This window comes from Oryctolagus cuniculus, chromosome 20, assembly GCF_051225735.1.
Source record: "Oryctolagus cuniculus isolate XC-2025 breed Fujian yellow rabbit chromosome 20, ASM5122573v1, whole genome shotgun sequence".
In the NCBI taxonomy this organism is placed as follows: Eukaryota; Metazoa; Chordata; class Mammalia; order Lagomorpha; family Leporidae; genus Oryctolagus; species Oryctolagus cuniculus.
In genome coordinates, this window is record NC_142886.1 from 10,393,367 (window position 1) to 10,412,294 (window position 18,928).

Here is an 18,928-nt window from a genome sequence, read left to right on the forward strand (position 1 = left end):
GAGAAAGAAGCACTGCTCAAACAGGAGCTAATGAGGTAGCCCAAGGAGGCAGCACAGTATTTAAGCTGCAGAGCTCAGAAATTACACAATGAAGATGAGCAGCCGGCAGACAACAGAAACGCTGAAATGCTGCACAAGCTTAGAGCAATTCCCAAAAGGCACATCAAAAAAAAAAAAAACAAAACAAAACAAAACAAAAACCACACACAACGACATCAAGACAGAAAGTGAGAACATCCACCTTTAAAACCCAAGGGTTTTTCTAAACAAGGACCAAATTACCCTCCCCTCAGGAAGAGATGACTGTAATGACTCTAAGAATACAGGACAATGGGGCCACACTGTGGCACAGTGGGTTAAAGCCCCGGCCTGTAGCACCAGCATCCCATATGGGTGCCGGTTTGGATCCCGGCCGCTCCACATCCAATCCAACTCTCTGCTGTTGCCTGGGAAAGCAGTAGAAGATGGCCCAAGTCCTTGGGTTCCTACACCCATGTAAGAGACCCAGAAGAAGCTCTTGGCTCCTGGCTTTGGACTGGCTCAACTCCGACCATTGCAGCCATTTGGGGAGTGACCCAGCAGATGGAAGATCTCTCTCTTTGTCTCTCTCTGTGTCTACCTCTCTGTAACTCTGTCAAATAAATAAATCTTTTTTTTAAGATTTTATTTATTTGAAAGACAGAGTTACAGAGAGAGGTAGAGACAGAGACAGAGGTCTTCTATCCGCTGGTTCACTCCCCAGATGGCCACAACAGCCGGAGTTGCGCCAATCCGAAGCCAGGAGCCAGAAGCTTCTTCTGGGTCTCCCACGTGGGTTCAGGGGCCCAAGTACTTGGGCCATCGTCTACGCTTTCCCAGGCCATAGAAGAGAGCTGGATCAGAAGAGAAGCAGCTGGGACTAGAACCAGCACCCATATGGGATGCCAGCACTTCAGGCCAGGGCTTTAACCCACTGTGCCACAGCACCGGCCCCAATAAAATAAATCTTTAAAAGAAAAAAAAAGAATACAATACAAAACATTTAATTATTCAATTTGCTTTAGTTCATCTGTCAATTTGCTCATCATAACTTTTATATTACTAAACAATAGTTCCAGGGGCCTGTGCTGTGGCACAGTAGGTTAATCCTCTGCCTGCAGCGCTGGCATCCCACAAGGGCACCAGTTCGAGTCCCATCTGCTCCACTTCCAATCCAGCTCTCTGCTATGGCCTGGGAAAGCAGTAGAAGATGACCCAAGTCCTTGGGCCCCTGCACCCATGTGGGAGACCTGGAAGAAGCTCCTGACTCCTGGCTTCCGCCTGGCCCAGATTTGGCTGTTGCAGCCATTTGAGGAGTGAACCAACAGATGGAAGATCTTTCTCTGCCTGTCCTCTCTGTGTCACTCTGCCTTTCGAATAAATAAACAGATCATTTTAAAAAAAGAAATTTATAATGTAAGTTCTTCCATTCAATTTGATCTCAAAGACCTAAGACAGGAAAAGCGAACTGCCTGATGTTTTGACATGAACAAAGGTCATATTTTTAAGGAACCCTCTAATTCCCAGGGAGGATAAAGGCCATTAATAACTCACATCAGTGACGCACTGGCTACTCACTTTAAGCTTCCAGAGCAGAGTTCTTTGATCTTGGCACTACTGACATTTGGGCCAGATAATTCTTAGTTGCGGGGAGTGGGGGGGGGGGTAGCTGGGGGACACACATATCCTGTAAAACACTTAGCAGCATCCCTGGCTTCTATCGCTAGCTGCCAGTATTGCTCAACCCCCCTTCCCCACTATGATACCCAGAAAGTCTCCAGACACACATAAATGCCCAAGGGTGGGGAGGTCAGGAAAAACCACCCGTTTGGGAAATACAGAACAAAAGGGGAGCTGGGGAACTAGACTGAGCTGGCGGAGAAAGACTTCACATAATTCAGGACTTTAAAAGTGGATTACAGGGACTGGTGCTGTGGAGTAGCGGATTAAGCTGCCACCTGCAGCACCGGTATCCTGTGCTGGCTCCAGTTCAAGTCCTGGCTGTGCCTCTTCCGATCCAGCTCTCTGCTAATGCACCTGGGAAAGCAGGTGCATTGGGCCCCTGTACCCACATGGGAGACCTGGATGGAGTTCCTGGTTCCTGGCATCAGTCTAGCCCAGCCCTTAACGGTTGTAGCCACTTGGGGAGTGACCAGCGGATGGAAGACTTCTCCCTGTCTCCCCTTCTCTCTTTTTAACTCTATGTTTCAAATAAAATAAACCTTTTTTTTTTTAAGTGGATTACAAACTCATCAGAGAAAGATCACCAAGAGCAGAGTACCTTCAGAGTCCTGGACACCTGACCAAGTGTGGTTGGATTCCTGAACAATGTGCTCCCCCTCCCCCACTCTGCCACCTATAGAGGCCAGGGGTAGGGGGCAGCACCACTCAGGACCAGCAAACATTTAAGAATAGAGGGTACCATTAATAAACTTCCCTTCTCCTTTCAGAAGTTAGGCACCTAGATTTTTATGTGTAATAATGGATGTAAATGGGAAGTAATCCAATTTTTAGAAAATAATCCTGCAACTCAAACAAAACATTTGGCCTCTAGGCCACTGTTGTTACCTTCTGCCTGTAACAAGAGTTATGGGACAAGAGGGGCCGGCCCTGTGGCATAGCAGGTAAAGTCATCACCTGCAGTGCTGGCATCCCACATGGGCATTGATTTGAGTCCTGGCTGGCTGCTCCACTTCCGATCCAGCTCTCTGCTGTGGCCTGGGAGAGCAGTAGAAGATGGCCCAGGTTATTGGGTTCCTGCACCTGCATGGGAGACCCAGAAGAAGCTCCTGGCTCCTGGCTTCGGATCAGCTCAGCTCAGTTCCAGCCATTATAGCTATTTGGGAAGTGAACCAGCGAATGGAAGAACTCTCTCTCTCTCTCTCTTTCTCTCTGCAGCTCTGCCTTTCAAATAAACAAATAAATCTTAAAAAAAAAAAAAAAAAGACACCACGTGGGATGCCTGCACCCTGTATTGGAGTACCTGTGGTTACATCCCATTTCCACTCCTGATTCCAGCTTCCTGCTGATGTGCGCCCTGGGAGGCAGCAGGTGACGGCTCAAGTACTCGGGTCCCTGCCACCCATGTGGGAGATCCAGACTGAGTTCCTGGCTCCTAACTTCAGCTTGGTCCAGCCCCAGCTGTTGTGGGCATTTGTGGGATGAAGAAGGATATGGGAGATCTGTCCGCCTCTCTCTGCTTTCCAAATAAACAAACAAATCTTTAATACATTTGTATTTATTTCTATTTATTTGCGACAGACCGAGATATCCCATCTGCTGGTTCACTTCCCAAATGCCCAGAGAGGCCAAGGCAAGAACTCAATGCAGGTTTCCCACGTGGGTGGCAGGGACCCAACCACTTAGCCATCACCACTGCTTCCCAGGAAGTGGGCTAGCAGAAAGCCGGAAGTGGGAAGGGAGCTGAGACGTTCCGATGTGGGGTGCAGGCAACCCGAGATCCACGTCCCAGTGGCACCTTTACCGCTATGCCAACTGCCCAGCCCGCCTCCTGCTCTGGGAGGAGACTAAAGGAAATGTTTAGATGGGAAGGACTCACATCTAAGCCTGCTTACTAAGCAAGCAGAGACTAGTACTGGCACCAAAGCCAGAGGAAAGATCGTTTATCACACGAAGCCACACAAGGCAGTGCAGACACAGCCCCTGACCGGCTCTGGCACACCCTTCACAGAAATGCTTACCTCCCCAGGCTCAGCGAGCACCAGGACCCAAAGCTGGGCCCTCCTGCCCAGGCTTGCGGCAAAGAACAAAATGCTTAGGCAACAACGTATGGTTCAGCGGTCTCTCACCAGTCCAGTGGGACTAGAATGACTTTCTGAAGGCAACCCATTTGGGTGCTTTCCAGATGGATCGGATAATCCATCGCCTAGAACCCAAGCTGGGAGCTCTCTTCATGGGGGAACCGAAGTTGCTAACTCTTTAGCAAGCAAGTGACAAGCCCACAGAAAGCAGGGGAAAATGTACTGTTGAACCTGTCACTAGCCTTGGAACTCTTGGCCAAGACACACCTGGCTGAAGTTTCATAAACTGCCTGTGGCACTGCTGACCACACTCCTTAAAGCTGCAGGAGTTACAGCATGCCGGGAGTCACTGCCAAGGCGAGCAGGGTGCAGGCGACGGGGCCTTCTGCACGGAGCATCGGACCCCAGAGGCCTGCACTGCAACCACACAGGCTTGTTCTGAGAGCCACACGCGTTCTCTTCACCCTCAGGCAGACAGCATCATGCCCTCCGTACCAAGTGCAAGTGAGGCTCACTTGCCTCCCCAAGACCACGCATGCCGATCTTGCCCCTAACCTCTACGCCAGTCCATCGAGGAGAGGGGAGCCCCTTCCCTCGGCCCCAGGGACCTTCTTTTTGTTTTATGAGAGGCAGAAAGACAGACACAGAACTCCCAGCTACTGGTTTACTACTACCCAAATGCCTGCAACAGCCAAGGCCGGACCAAGCTGAAACTGGGAGCCAGGAGCTCAATCTGGGTCTCCCACGTGGGTGGCAGGGACCCGAGTACTTAAGCCGTTACTGCTGCCTCCCAGGGTGCACATGAGCAGGAAGCCAGAATTGGGAGAAGCACCAGGAAACAAAACCAGGCATTCTGATACGGGATGTGGCATCTTAACCACTTCACCAAGTGTCTGTCCCCAGAAGATTTTTTATGCAAACGGGAGCATAGTAGGGGACCCACACACTACTGTTCTAGGTCCCACTGTCCAAACTCCAAACTGCCTGATCCCAACCCTACTGATGGACAGGGACAAACATTTATTTGTAGACCATGTCCCCAGTCAGGACTCTCACATGAGCACAGATGGCTGCCAGCACTGGACTCTGCCCTGCTCCAGTTTGCCCAGTGGCCTGGCCAGTGGCCTCCTGAAGTCTGACAAGGAGGTCCCACGCACACCTGCTCTCCCGCACAGGCTCCCTCTCAAGCCAGCCACTGAATTCAAGCTTCCATGGAACTTCTGAGCAACTTGCATTTATTAAAATCAAATCTTCGGGGGCCAGCGTTGTGGCGTAGTGGGTAAGGCTGCCCAAGGCACCACTGGCATCCCATATGGGTACCAGTTTGTGTCTCGGCTGTTGAACCTGCAATCCAGCTCACTGCTGGTGGCCTGGGAAAGCCACGGAAGATGGCCTAAGTGTTTAGGCCCCCGCCACCTAAGGGGAACCCGGGAGGAAGCTGCTGGATCCTGGCTTCAGCCTGGTTGCAGCCACCTGGGGAGTGAACCATAGGAAGGAAGGTCTCTCTCTGTCACTCCCCCACCCCGTAACTCTTTCAAATAGATAAATCTAAAGAATAACAATAAATAATAAAATAAAGCAAATCCTTGGAAGCACAAAAGAGCCTCCTGGTATTTCATCTACAGGGTAGAGCTCAGTGTTCACTCAGTAATCAGGAAGACCTGCCTCTCACTATGGTGGGCGGATTCTTTTTACACAAATGGTTCTTCCGGCCCTGTGGCTAAATGTGCAGCCAAGGTTCCAAATTCCCATTTTAAGGCTCAGGATTATAAACTAGCTCCCACAGATACAGCCTGGATAAACACAGACATCACTTGTTTACCGCACAAGTAGCTTCTAAGTAGCTACGGACTGAGTTCACAGTGTACCTGCCAGGGGCTGCATTAAATGCTTGACAATGCTCTAATTCTAACAATTTTACGAGTTAGGTCTCATTACTACCCTGTCGCTCCCCATCTTCGCGGAGGAACGACACAGGACCCTGCGCTGTTCTTTTGTCTGCTCGGCCCTCCCCGGGTTTGCTGCTGGTTCTTCCCGGGTTGGCTACCGACCCTTCCACATCTGTGGAAGGGCGGTTCCCCCTAGCCACTTTCCCCACTTCCGCGGGGGAGCGGCACACCGCCGGCCGGCTCTCTCGGGGGCTGCACAGGTGTTCCTCTTAGGTGTTCCTGGTGCATGTTGTCTCTCTCCTCCTTTATAGTCCTCTTCCACCAATCCCAACTCTGCTACCCACACGCCGAGTACGCTGCTCTCCTCCAATCAGGAGCGGGATCAGCTCCTGCAGGTTACTGGTTGAACTGGAGGCAGCTGTGTAGAAGCTGTTTACTCCTCTCCCAGCGCCATATTGTGGGAGAGCAGATGCAGAGAATAAGTCTTAATTCCAGTAACTTAGTCTAGTCCGAGTTGCTCCCCACACTACCCTAATACACAGATCAGGAAGCCAAGGCACAGAGAGGTAAACTACATTACCCAGTGACCCACAGAGCGGGGAGCGACACTGTGTCTAAGCTCTGGGGATACCACCTACAGGGAGCCTAGAACAGATCCAGAAGCAGGGAAGGTATTTGGCCCAGTAGTTCAGATGCCTGCGCCCCACCCCAGAGTTCCTGGGTTCAGTCTCAGCTCCAGCTCCTGACGTCAGCGTCCTGCCAATGCAGACCCAGGAAGGCAGCAGGGATGACTCAAGCAGTTGGTTCTCTACCCCCCACCCCGTGGGAGACAAGGGTTGAGTTCCTGACTCCTGGCTCTGGCCTGGCCCAGCCGCAGCCACCGTGGGCAGCTGGGGAGATCTCTCAATCTGTGTCTCTGCCTCTTGGACAAATAAGTAAAAATTTCAAAATTCACAGCACCTATTGTCAGGGACCCACTAAGGGGCAAACCATCTGTCTTCTCAATTAGTCTTTTTAAAAAGGAGATTTGGTAGCCCAAGTCCCTGGGCCCTGCACCAGCATGGGAGACCAGGAGGAAGTACCAGGCTCCTGGCTTTGGATCAGCACAGCGCACCGACCATAGCAGCCATTTGGGGGGTGAACCAACGGAAGGAAGACCTTTCTCTCTGTCTCTCTCTCTCTCTCTCTCTAACTCTGCCTGTCAAAAAAAAAAGAAGAAGAAGAAGAAGAAGAAGAAGATTTGGTTGTGACAGCGGGTAAAGCAACCACCTGCAGCACCAGCATCCCAAATGGGTGCTAGTTCAAGTCTTGGCTACTCTAATTCCAATCTAGTTTCCTGCTAATGGCCTGGGGAAAGCAAGCAAAGATAGCCCCAAGTGTTTGGCCCCAGCCTCACCCACGTGGGAGACCTAGAAGAAGCTCCTAGCTCCTGGCTTCATCTTTGTCCAGCCCAGGCCATTGTGGCCATTTGGGGAGTAAACCAGCAGATAGAAGATATCACTCTCTCTCCTTCCCTCTGTCTCTGTAACTCTGCCTTTCAAATAAATAAATAAACAAAATCTTTAAAGAGAGAGACTTAATCAAGAAAAATGCCCCCAGGTAGAGAGAACAAAGGGAGACCCATCAGACAGAATGTGGTAGGCCGCACTTTGAAAGGCATACGTATAGAAACTTTATGCTTTCCAGTCTGAAAACCCAAGCAAGAAGGTTCTTCTACTGCTAAGTAAGGCACACTGCTCTCTCTGTATAATCCTTTGTGAAAGATACCCTATGCCCAGGGCTGATTTCATCACCAATGTCAGGTGTCTTCCACCCAACATGCACTCAGCTAACCACAGGGCCATCACTGTTGGCCCCAAAGCAGTTATTTACCAACAGGTGAGGTCCAAGGTTCATGGCACAGGCCGTGTTTCTGGTCAGGGCCCTTTTCTTCGTAAGACTGGCAGGCTCAGGCCCCACCTCCTCAAATCTTTGCCTGTAAGTCAGTTCTACAAAAGTGATAACCTGAACCCAACTGCAACAAACCCTGTTTGTCTTCCCTTTCAAATACATAATAAATCTTAAAAAAAAAAAAGAGTTTCAAGGCTTTAGAAATTGTGCTTGCCTTAAAGGAAATACAGATACCTGTCGAGTAAATGACCCAAAAAAGACAGACTTGTTCCTAATGCACAGACCTCCCTCCAGTTGTAAAAATCAGGTTACGATCTCTCGACTCCCTACAAGGGAGAAATAGGGGTGTCACTCCCAAAGGGAGAGAACTGGACAACCAGGTCCATCAGGTAAGTATCTGTATTACCCCAGGCACAGCAGGCAGAGAGGGAATCTGAAATGCTGAGCTCCGCCAACGTCTGGGCTCACAGGAAGGTCTCTTTTCTGGCCTCAACTGTTCCCTCATCTGCAAGAAGGGACTGAATTTTGGAGAAATGCTGATTATGGAACTCATGTCTGCCCTACCACTCCTCCCTCCAAAGGTGAGACTTTACAATTCAAACAGTGCATTTTAGTAGCTTAATTAATCCAAAGGGAGAAACTGCCCAGATGCTTAAGGCTTGCCAATGTGTCCCAACAGAGGCTCAGTGGAGAGGCCCAACTGTCAGAGGCAACCAAGGAAACTGACTGCAAACCTGGGAGAAGGAGACATCTTTCCCCATAGGCCAGAATCCCTGACTGCAATGTAAGAAACTCGCTGATCCTTTTTCTCAACACCCTTGGTCTAGAAAAAGAAAAGGATGTAAAGCTGCCACCTGTGGTACCGGCATCCCATATGGGTGCCGCTTTGAGTCCTGGCTGCTCCACTTCCAATCCAGCTCTCTGCTGTGGCCTGGGAAAGCAGTGGAAGATGCACCCACATGGGAGACCTGGAAGAAACCCCTGGCTCCTGGCTTTGGGTGGACACAGCTCCAACCATTGCAGCCAATTGGGGGTGAACCAGAGGATGGAAGACCTCTCTCTCTGCCTCTCCTTCTCTCTCTGTGTAACTCTTTCAAATAGACGAAGGGAAGGGAAGGGAAGGGAAGGGAAGGGGAGGGGAGGGGAGGGGAGGGGAGGGGAGGGGAGGGAAGGAGGGACATGCCGCTCAAAGTTTCCACCTGCAGCCCAAAGCGCTCAAGCTATGAGGCCCACCTTCTTGTTCAGGATCCGCCCAGGGCCACAGCCCCAGGGTTAGAGTGCCTACTGCGGCCTCTGCACACGGGAGCTAGGAGCAGTGCACCGACCCAGGGGCCAGGCAGGCTGTCTCCCCGGCCAGGGCTCCCGCTCTCGGAGCAACTGTGAACACCTAGCACAAGTTCCTGCAGTCAAAGTCTTCAGGAAGATCCAAGTGCCAAGGTGGGCTGTCTCTGAGAGCCACCTACTGAGCACAGGACAGGAAAACCTTCCGTAAGCACAAAGGGGCTTCGTCTGAACGCATTTTTGTCCTTTAAAGTAACTGGAGAAGAGAAACAGAGAATTCCCATCCACAAATGCCCACGATGGCCCACGCTGAGCCACAGGTGAAGCCGACACTCAGTTAAGGTCTGCCACGTAGGCAGCAGGGACTCAATCGCTTGAGCCATCTCTGCTGTCCCCCAGGGTGCACATGAGCAGGAAGCCAGGCTGGACTCGAACCCAGACACTCCAATATGGAATGTGGGCACCTCAACCGGTATCTAAACCATTAGGCCAAATCCACTGCTTAACACTCAGGTAGGAACCAACATGGCAACGTGAAAGGTCGGCTGTGTTCATTCTGAGCAGCTGGGGTGAGAGGCCCTTCTAGCACCTGGAGCGTCTCTCCAGAAAATGCTTTCCCAGCCTGTGACTCAGGCATTGCACCTCGCTCTCCACTGATGGGAAGCAGACCGAGATTTAAGGCTTCAGGCAAGTGGTCAAACTTCAGAATGCACTAGAAACCCAGAATGAGCTTTAAGAAAAAAAGAAAACCTTTTAAAATAAGGCTCATTGTTATCAAATCTAATTGAATCCTTATGTTATGGGGACTGGCACTGCTGTGTTTCAAAACCTCCCTGTAAGCATAACCTGCTCTAAGCAACCCTGGAAAGACTGGCAGTATCTGCCAAAAGTGAGATCCTACCACCTGCAGCTCTGCTCTCAGGTTTATACCCAAACAGAAATGTGTATAGAACGTTCTACCAAAAGACATACAGGGGCCAGCACTGTAATCCAGCAGCTTAGGTTAAGCCGCTGCCAGTGACGCCAGCATCTCATATAAGCGCCCGTTCAAATCCTGGCTGCTCCACTTCCAATCCAGCTCCCTGCTAATGGCCTAGGAAAGCAGCAGAGGAGGGCCCAACTCTTTTGGCCCCTGCATCCACATGGGAGGACGCTCCTGGCTCCTGGTTTTGGCCTGGCCCAGCCCCAACCATTGCAGCCATTTGGGGAGTGAACCAGCAGATGGAAGATCTCTTTCTCTGCCTTTCAAAGAAATCTTTTTTAAAAATAACAATAAATCATTAATTCATAAATATATTAAAATAATTGATCATTAATAACAGTTAACAGATACTGAACACATATTATGTGTCAGGAACAATTCTGAATGCTTCTTCTTCTTTTTTTTTTTTTTTTTTCAAAGATTTATCTTACTTGCCTAAAAGACAGAGCTACAGAAAGAGGTAAAGACAAACAGAGAGAGAGAGGTCTTCCATTCTCTGGTTCACTCCCTAACTGGCCACAACAGCCAGAACTGAGCCAATCTGAAGCCAGGAGCCAGCAGCTTCTTCCAGGTCTCCCACATGGGTGCAGGGGCCCAAGCACTTGGGACATCTTTTACTGCTTCCCCAGGCAATTAGCAAGGAGCTGGACTAGAAGTGGAACAGCCAGGATTCCACATAGAACGCCGGCATCACAGATAACCAAGTTAACCTGCTATACCACAACACCTGCCCCCATATATTTATTTTAAATTTGAGGAAATTCTGGGATAGAGAGGTTAAGTAATTTACTTGAAGCTATACAAAGAGTAAAAGTGACAGAATTTCTACGAATTTGGGGTATAAACAAGACAATGCATTTACGTGCCCTTGTGGAGCTTACAAACTTGCTCTTCACTCAACCAAAACATATCCAATGAGCACCGTTCTCAGTAGCTTGCCAGGAAAAAAACCTAAATGATCTCTTCTTTATTTTTAATAATTTTTTTAAAGATTGATTTATTTTATTTGAAAGGCAGAGTTGCAGAGAAAGAGGTCTTCCATCCGCTGAGCCCCAGGTGCTGGCACTGCAGGTGGAGAGGCCCTACTGCAGCTCTAGCCGTTGCAGCCTTTTGGGGAGTGAACCAGCAGATGGAAGATCTCTGTCTCTCCCTCTCAGTCTGTAACTTTACCTCTCAAATACATAAACAAAATCTTAAAAAAAAAAAAAAAAAAAAAAAAAAAGGTATCAGTGCTTGGGCCCCTGCACCTGTGCGGGAGACCAAGATGAAGCTCCTGGCTCCTGGCTTAGGCCTGGCCCAGCCCTGGCTGTTGTGGCCATTTGGGGAGTGAACCAGCAGATGGAAGACCTCTCCATGTCTCTCTTCTCTCTATGTAACTCTGACTTTCAAACAAATAAATAAATCTTTTTTCAAAATAAGAAAAAGGCCATGGATAAAAGCAGTAGGTTTGAATATAAGCAAGAAGCAAACAAAAGTGGGGGGGGCAGCCCTGTGGAGTAGCGGGTAAAACTGCCGCCCGCAGTGCTGCTATCCCATATGGGTGCCGGTTCAAGTCCCTGCTGCTCCATTTCCAATTCAGCTCTCTGCTACGGCCTGGGAAAGCAGTAGAAGATGGCCCAAGTCCTTGGGCCCCTGCACCTGCATGGAGAACTGGGAGAAGCTCCTGGCTCCTGGCTTCAGATCAGTGCAGCTTGGACCAATGTGGCTGTTTGAAGTGTGAACCAGCGGATGGAAGATCTCTATTTCTGCGTTTCAATTAAAATAGATCTTTAAAAAGAAATGAAGAACACTCAGACACACACACTGTATTTGTAATCCAAACATCTGAGCCTCCTTCTCACCAATGTACAAGACACACCACACCTGGTTCTATCCCACCATCTTGTCCATCATCTCCACCTTCCAGGAAAAGCCGTTTTTACTCCAGGGCAGGGTTGGCCACCAATGAGTGTCTAATTCAAAAGCCTCTGCCCACAAAGTTAGGGGTTATAGGACAATTACTGTTGCCAGCCACAGCAGTTACTAAATAACTGGTCCTGTCAAAGATCCCAAGAATAAACTGGGTAAGGTCACACAGGAGTGCCCTTCAGAAAGTTCATGGAAAATGGAATTGAAAGATAAGCTTATGCTGGTGCAGAAACATTTGAAATCTACGTGTTTTTTTGTAATACGCATTTTCGGTGAACTTTCTGCAGACCTCGCGAATACCCCTTCTCTTGCTTCTACCTTGACCTCTCCCCTACCAGTCACCTCCCAGGGCAAAAGCAGGGGTGCTGCTCCCCGGCGTCACCGCAGGCACTGGCAAGACAACCTCGCCTGCGAGGGCAGAACCGGCCGAGGGAACGCGCGACCCCGTCGGGAGGCAGGGGCCGAACTGCAAAACAGCTCCGTGGCCTGTGAGAGGGGGCACGAGGAGACGCGCAGCGGGTGCCCCCGCCAGCACGAGTGGCCCCTGTCACTCAGCAGCCTCGCATGCCTGTCCAGCCTCGCCACGGCCCCGTCACCAGGAAAAGGCTGGACCCCGAATGCTGCCGGGGCGCCCCTGTCAGAGGTGCGGGCCAGCCTGCAAACGCGCCCTGCGCCCGGGACCCCCTCCCTCGGCTGCGGACAGCCGAACTCCAGGCGTCACGGGACCCTCTCTCCCGCCGCTTGCCGGGCAGAGTGAGTCCGCGCGGACCCCCGCACCCTCCAGGGAGCCCTAACCACCATGACAGGTGCTTACGCGGAGACCACCTTCCCGTTCAGGACTTCTGCCGGCGCCATCGCCTTTACTAGTACGCTTCCCACAGTGGACACCAGCAAAATCAAGTTTCCACTGGCGCCGCAGCCGCGCGGGACAGCCTAACCCACGTGTTCAGCGACGGGCCAGCGCGATCACGCCACTGCGCCTGCGCTCCCGGGACGTAGATGCGCGTGCGCCGTCAGGAAGGCCGCGGTTCTTTAGCCGACAGGTGGGTAGAGGGGCTGAGGAAGGGAAGAGGGCGGGGACGATGAAGAAACTCAGTGATGATTGGCTGGCAGAAATGATTGGCTGAGCGAAAAGCCAGTCCGGAGCGCGCTTTCGAATGGGGCCGGGTCCAGCGCAGGGAGCTGGAACTGACTCCCGAACCCGCCTCGATTCCAGCCAATCAGAGCGCGGGGCTGGGGGGCGGAGCCGGGGGCGCCTCGCGGGAGCCCTGTTTCGCGGGCGCGGGAGGTGTTCGGGCCCGCCGGGGCTCCGGGAACTTGATGCTGTAGGCGACGGGCCGGAGTGTCTCGGGAGATTTCTGGCTGGGCCCGCGGGTCCAGGCGCTGCCCTGGGCTGCAGTTAGTGAACCCGGAGCGTGTGGGGCAGCCGCTGGCCTGGTCACACGCCGGCGCCCGCGGCCTGGCGCTCGGATTCGGAGGGTCCGGGATGGCGCCTGCATCCAGAATCCCGGGCGAGGCCGACGCCCGGCCCGCTGTTGGGGGGCCCCTGAGCGACAGCGCGCGGGCTGCCTTGGTGCCGGGTCACCCCGGGGCAGCCGCTGGGGCTGCGAACGCGCGCGGGCGGCCCCTCCGCTCGGTGCAGGTGGAGGTCAGGGCCGGTCACCGCCCCGCGGGCGTCCGCCTGGAGAACGGAGCCGCGGCGGGGCCCTCGCAGCCTGTCGCGGGCAGGGGAGCTGTAGGGTGCCTGCCCCCCGCACTCGGGTCGCAAGCATCGCCCTGGGGTTCGGACGGGGAGCGATTCGGGTCCCTGGGACTTGACCGATAACTGGGTTACTTATAAAGCGGTTTTTCCAGCGGGCTGCGGCCACTAAGGGCAGGGCTCCGCTCTTGCACTGGGTTTCTGTGGGGTTTTGTTTTCGGTAAATTCGGAGGATATTCCATAATAGCCCAAAATACTGAGTTAGCCGCCTCTTTGTTTCATTACGGTTTTATTGCGATATATATGCCGTAAAATTCGTCATTTTAAGCTTACCAATCAGTGGTCTTTAGTATACTTAGAGTTGTGCAACCATGGCCACAATAGAATTAGGAAATAGTTGGCAGGTATTTTTTTAATATTTTATTTATTTGAGAGGTAGAGTTACAGACAAAGGGAGAGACAGAGAGAAAGGTCTTCCATTGGCTAGTTCACTCCCCAAATGGCTGCAATGCCCAGAGCGGGGCAGATCGGAGCCAGGAGTGTCTTGCAGGTCTCCTACATGGGTGCAGGGGCTCATGGACTTGGGCCATCTTCCGCTGGTTTCCCAGGCGCATTAGCAGGAATCTGGATCCGAAGTGGAGCAGCTGGGACTCAAACTGGCACCCGTATGGGATACTGGCTCTGAGGCGGTGGCTTTACCCACTGTGCCACAGCACCAGCCAGTGCTTTCTTTACCATTCTTAAAGTCTGCACAGATTGAGTCATGAAGACTAGTGCAATAATGAAGCAATAACATTGGTAATAAAGAAACCTGAATATACCCTCATATTGTGTCGTACCTGAGCCAGTGAAATCAGTAGGAAAATTGAGATAAATGTTTTTGGCCAGGATGTCTTCTAATACCAAATAGTTACCTATTTCATGTCTTGTTCATTGAAGAAGACTCAAACACCATTTTCAGATAAATAAGTTTTGAATAATAACTTAACCGAAACTTCCTGGGATAGGCCCTAAACCAGTGTGCTGCATCTCCAAGTCTGTTGCCTTGGCCACTGCAACCAACTGATTTTCAGCTGTGCAAGGGTGCTATTTGTGTAAAATGGAATTAAAAGTTGCTGATTTTGTTGCATAAATGTTTGAAATCCATGCATACAAACAGGTATTTGCCCTAGACTTAAGATACTGGTTAAGGGATCAGTGCTGTGGCACAGTGGGTTAAAGCCCTGGCCTGCAACACTGGCATCCCATATGGGTTCAGGTTTGAGTCCCGGCTGCTCCTGTTCACAAAATGGAGGATGGCCCAAGTGCCTGGGCCCCTGCACCCACATGGGAGACCTGGAAGAAGCTCCTGGCTCCTGGCTTCAGTTCAGCCTAAAAGGCCCACATCCCACACTGAAGTAGCTGGGTTCAATTCCTGGCTCCAACTCCATAGCCCAGCTTCCTGCTAATGCAGTTCCTGGGAGGCAGTGGTGCTGACTCAAGTAATTGGGTTCCTGTCACCCTCATGGGAGACCTGGACTTGTGTTCCCAGCTTCACCAGGGTATTGCAGGCATTCGGGGAATGAACCAGTGGATGGAAGCTCTGTCTGTAAAATACATAGTTTTTTAAGGTTTTGCAGAATGTGTTATGAAAAAATTACTCAGGGATGTCAAAAATTTTTGCACCAAAACCTGTCTTTTTTTTTTTTTTTAAGATTTATTTATTTGAAAGTGAAAGTTACACAGAGAGAGAGGCAGAGAGAGAGGTCTTCCATCTGCTGGTTCACTCCCCAGTTGGCCGCAATGGCCAGAGCTGCACAGATCCGGAGCCAGGAGCCAGGAGCTTCCTTGGGTCGTCCTGATATTGGAATATGGGGTGCCATAGGATATCACTGTGCGCTCAATAAGTCCCCAATATTAGTGAGCCTGTGTTGGTTCTTGCCTAATATTCAGAGAAGAATTCTGAATACTGGCACAAATGACCGAGGCAGCGTGGTAAGTTTTTAAGCTTTTTCTTCAGTGGGAGAAATGCATAGTGAGTGCGTCAGTCTAATCTAAGGAGAGGAGGAAATCGGGAAATTAGGTTGGAGTCCATGCCAAGCAGAAAGCAGGCCAAAAGCCATGTGCAGCAAGCGTCTTGAGCAGCTATGCACAGCTTATCACGGGCAGCAAAGCAGAGGCAGAGAGCGATTTGGGGGTTCTCCTTTTATATGTTTTTCAAAGGGGAGTTGTTAACATGGTTTGGTGGGCAGGTGGGTGCCCAGGTGTGGTGTCAGGAAGGGATGTGAGATCACATAGCAGGTGAAGGCGTGGTCTTTCAGTTCACAAACCTGATCAATTCTATCCTATATGCCTGCCTACGACATTCCCACCAGGGTGCAGGAGCCCAAGGACTTCTACTGCTTTCCCAGGCCACAGCAGAGAGCTGGATTGGAAGTGGAGCAGCCAGGACTCGAACTGGTGCCCATATGGGATGCTGGCACTGCAGGCAGCGGCTTTACCTGCTACACTACAGCGCCGGCGCCGTCTTTTCTATCTTTTAATTCCATTTTTCCACAAGCATTTTGAAGTTTGCACATGGTATCTATATTTCCGGAGATGGCTGGATCAGAGGTTCTTGTCTTTGCACAAGAAAAGAACTTGGATGTGAGAGTAGCGTGAACTTGCTAGCCAACCAGCAAGGCGGGCACCTCTGGAGAGGCCTGAGAGCAGAGTCCCTTCAGAGTGGCAGTTCCATAGGTGTGGGTGTGGCCTGCCATTTCTCCTCCCCCTTCCTCTTCTGGGCGTGGAATTAGTGAAATTCCTTCCAGGATTTTTATCAGCCAGTGTTATTGGGCCTGATAGCCCCTACCATAGGGCAGGGAAGATTCCCCTAAGCCGCTCCCTCCCACCCCCCGGGGAGGGCTGGGACCCACCTAACAAGCTTATGTGACTGGCAAGACTTTTGAGGTGCAAATGCTGGGCTTCTCTGCATCTTCTCTACTTTGCAAAATTCCCGTTTTTGTCCTTCAGCCGCTCTCAAGCACAGAGACTAACCTCTAATTTCGTACTTAACATCTGTGTAGGAGCTGTGTGCTTCACTCATGCTTTGAGCGAGTCATTGTTGGGTAGCCATGGAGTGCCCACAGCACTGCCCTTCACGGAGGAGAGACCCTCATAAACAGACACTAGTGAACTGTTCTGCTCTCGGATCAGATTACAGTGGATGAGACAATGAGCCAATAATGAAATACGAAATCTACTATTAGAGATTAAACAGACAAGTTAGGAGGTTAGGGAGCCATGATGGGAGGCAGGAAAGAGCTGCTTTGAAAGTGTGGTAGCAGAGGCCGGCACACTGTGGCGCAGTAGGTTAATCCTCTACCTGAGGTGCTGGCATCTCATATGGGCACCAGTTCTAGTGCCGGCTGCTCCTCTTCCAATCCAGCTCTCTGCTATAGCCTGGGAAAGCAGTGGAGGATGGCCCAAGTCCTTGGACCCCTGCACCCATGTGGGAGACCTGGAAGAAGCTCCTGGCTCCTGGATTCAGATCAGCACAGCTCCTGCCATTGCTGCCATCTGGGGAGTAAACCAACAGATGGGTGATATCTCTCTCTCTCTCTGTCTCTCTCTCTCTGTCTCTCTGTAACTTTCAGATAAATAAATCTTTAAAAAAATATTTTATTTATTTATTTAAAAGGCAGAGTTACAGAGAGGGATCTTCCACCACTGGGTCACTCCTCAAATGGGTCTGGGCCAGGCTGACCTCAAGAGCCTAGAACTCTGTCCGGTCTCCCACATGGGTGCAGGGACCCAATCTCTTGGGCCATCTTCCACTGCTTTCCCAGGCATATTAGCAGGGAGCTGGATTAGAAGTGGATTAGCTGGGGTGCAAACCGGTGCTCATATGGGCTGCTGGTGCTGTAGATGGCAACTTAACCCTCTGCACCACACACCAACCCCGGCAGCTTCCATTGTTAGAATCTTTTTGAAGAATAATTTGATCATATTTATCAAAAATTCTAATGTGCTTTTTTTGATCTCATAATTCCATTTCTAGGAATTTATTCTACAGTACTATTCACACACCCAGACACACACACACATATGCACAGTGCCATTTTTATAGATATATAAAAGTGTTGGGGCCGGCACTGTGGTATAGTGGATAAGCCACTGCCTGCAGTGCCAGCATCACATATTGGCGTCGGTTCAAGTCCCAGCTGCTCCACTTCCGATCCAGCTCTCTGCTATTGCTTGGGAAAGCAGTAGAAGATGACCCAAGTCCTTGGACCTCTGCACCCACGTGGGAGACCTAGAAGAAGCTCCTGGCTCCTGGCTTCGGATCAGCACAGCTCCGGCCATTTTGGTCCACTGGGGAGTGAACAAGTGGATGGGAGACCCCCCTCCCTCCGCCTCTTGCTCTTTCTGTCTCTCTGTAACTCTGCATTTCAAATAAATGAATAAATCTTTTTTTAATAAAAAAAAAATTATGGCTAGTCTTCCCCTGCAACCAATTTGGTCAAAATTGGGTGTCAGTTCATGGGGTCATCAAAAATTCATGGAAAATGCCTATTATGGAGGCCGGCGCCGCGGCTCACTAGGCTAATCCTCCGCCTAGCGGCGCCGGCACACCGGGTTCTAGTCCCGGTCGGGGCGCCGGATTCTGTCCCGGTTGCCCCTCTTCCAGGCCAGCCCTCTGCTGTGGCCAGGGAGTGCAGTGGAGGATGGCCCAGGTGCTTGGGCCCTGCACCCCATGGGAGACCAGGAAAAGCACCTGGCTCCTGGCTCCTGCCATCGGATCAGCGCGGTGCGCCGGCCGCATCGCGCTGGCCGCGGCGGCCATTGGAGGGTGAACCAACGGCAAAGGAAGACCTTTCTCTCTGTCTCTCTCTCTCACTGTCCACTCTGCCTGTCAAAAAAAAAAAAAAAAATTCATGGAAAATGCCTATTATGAAGAAAATGGGGCAGGCATGTGTGCAATGGTTAAGATGCTGCTTGGGTTCTCGCATCCGTATCACAGTGCTGGGAGTCCTGCCTCCACTTCTGATCCAGCTTCCCGCTAATATGCATTCAGAGAAGCTAAGTATGTGAATCGTGGCCACCCTCACAGGAGACATGTGTCTGTTTTTCTGCTTTAAAATAAAATGAAGGGGCTGCCGCCTGATCCACTTGGTGAATCCTCCGCCTGCGGTGCCGGCATCCCATATGGGCGCCGGGTTCTAGTCCCGGCTGCTCCTCTTCCAGGCCAGCTCTCTGCTGTGGCCCAGGAGGGCAGTGGAGGATGGCCCAAGTGCTTGGGCCCTACACCCCATGGGAGACCAGGAGAAGCACCTGGCTCCTGGCTTCGGATCCACGCAGCACCGGCCATAGCGGCCATTTGGGGAGTGAACCAACGGAAGGAAGACCTTTCTCTCTGTCTCTAACTCTACCTGTCAAATAAATAAAAATAAATAAATAAATGAAAATAATTTAAAAATTTTAAAAAGTATGCCTGAACTTCAAGTTTTTTGCAGCAAAATAAACTTATAGTAATTTCATT

General features: G+C 51.0%; 2 protein-coding genes across 4 annotated transcripts in view; one reads left to right on the forward strand and one right to left on the reverse strand.

Annotated features, from left to right (window-relative positions):
* MTHFD1 (methylenetetrahydrofolate dehydrogenase, cyclohydrolase and formyltetrahydrofolate synthetase 1) overlaps positions 1-12,669 on the reverse strand; it is a 68,968-nt gene extending 56,299 nt beyond the window's left edge. The window contains exon 1 of the mRNA XM_008271884.5: positions 12,544-12,669. Within this exon, the coding sequence (XP_008270106.3) occupies positions 12,544-12,584 (41 nt within the window). The 5' untranslated portion in view covers positions 12,585-12,669. The remainder of the gene's footprint in view (positions 1-12,543) is intronic.
* LOC100347009 (uncharacterized) overlaps positions 12,644-18,928 on the forward strand; it is a 54,350-nt gene continuing 48,065 nt past the window's right edge. Inside the window, exon 1 of one of the 3 annotated variants that reach the window (XM_070065052.2) lies at positions 12,644-12,772. The gene's annotated coding sequence lies outside the window, so the exon portion shown is untranslated. Of the gene's footprint in view, positions 12,773-12,971; positions 13,055-15,122; positions 15,403-18,928 lie in introns of those variants that run through there. The other 2 variants (XM_089322836.1, XM_089322837.1) reach the window with 2 other exon arrangements.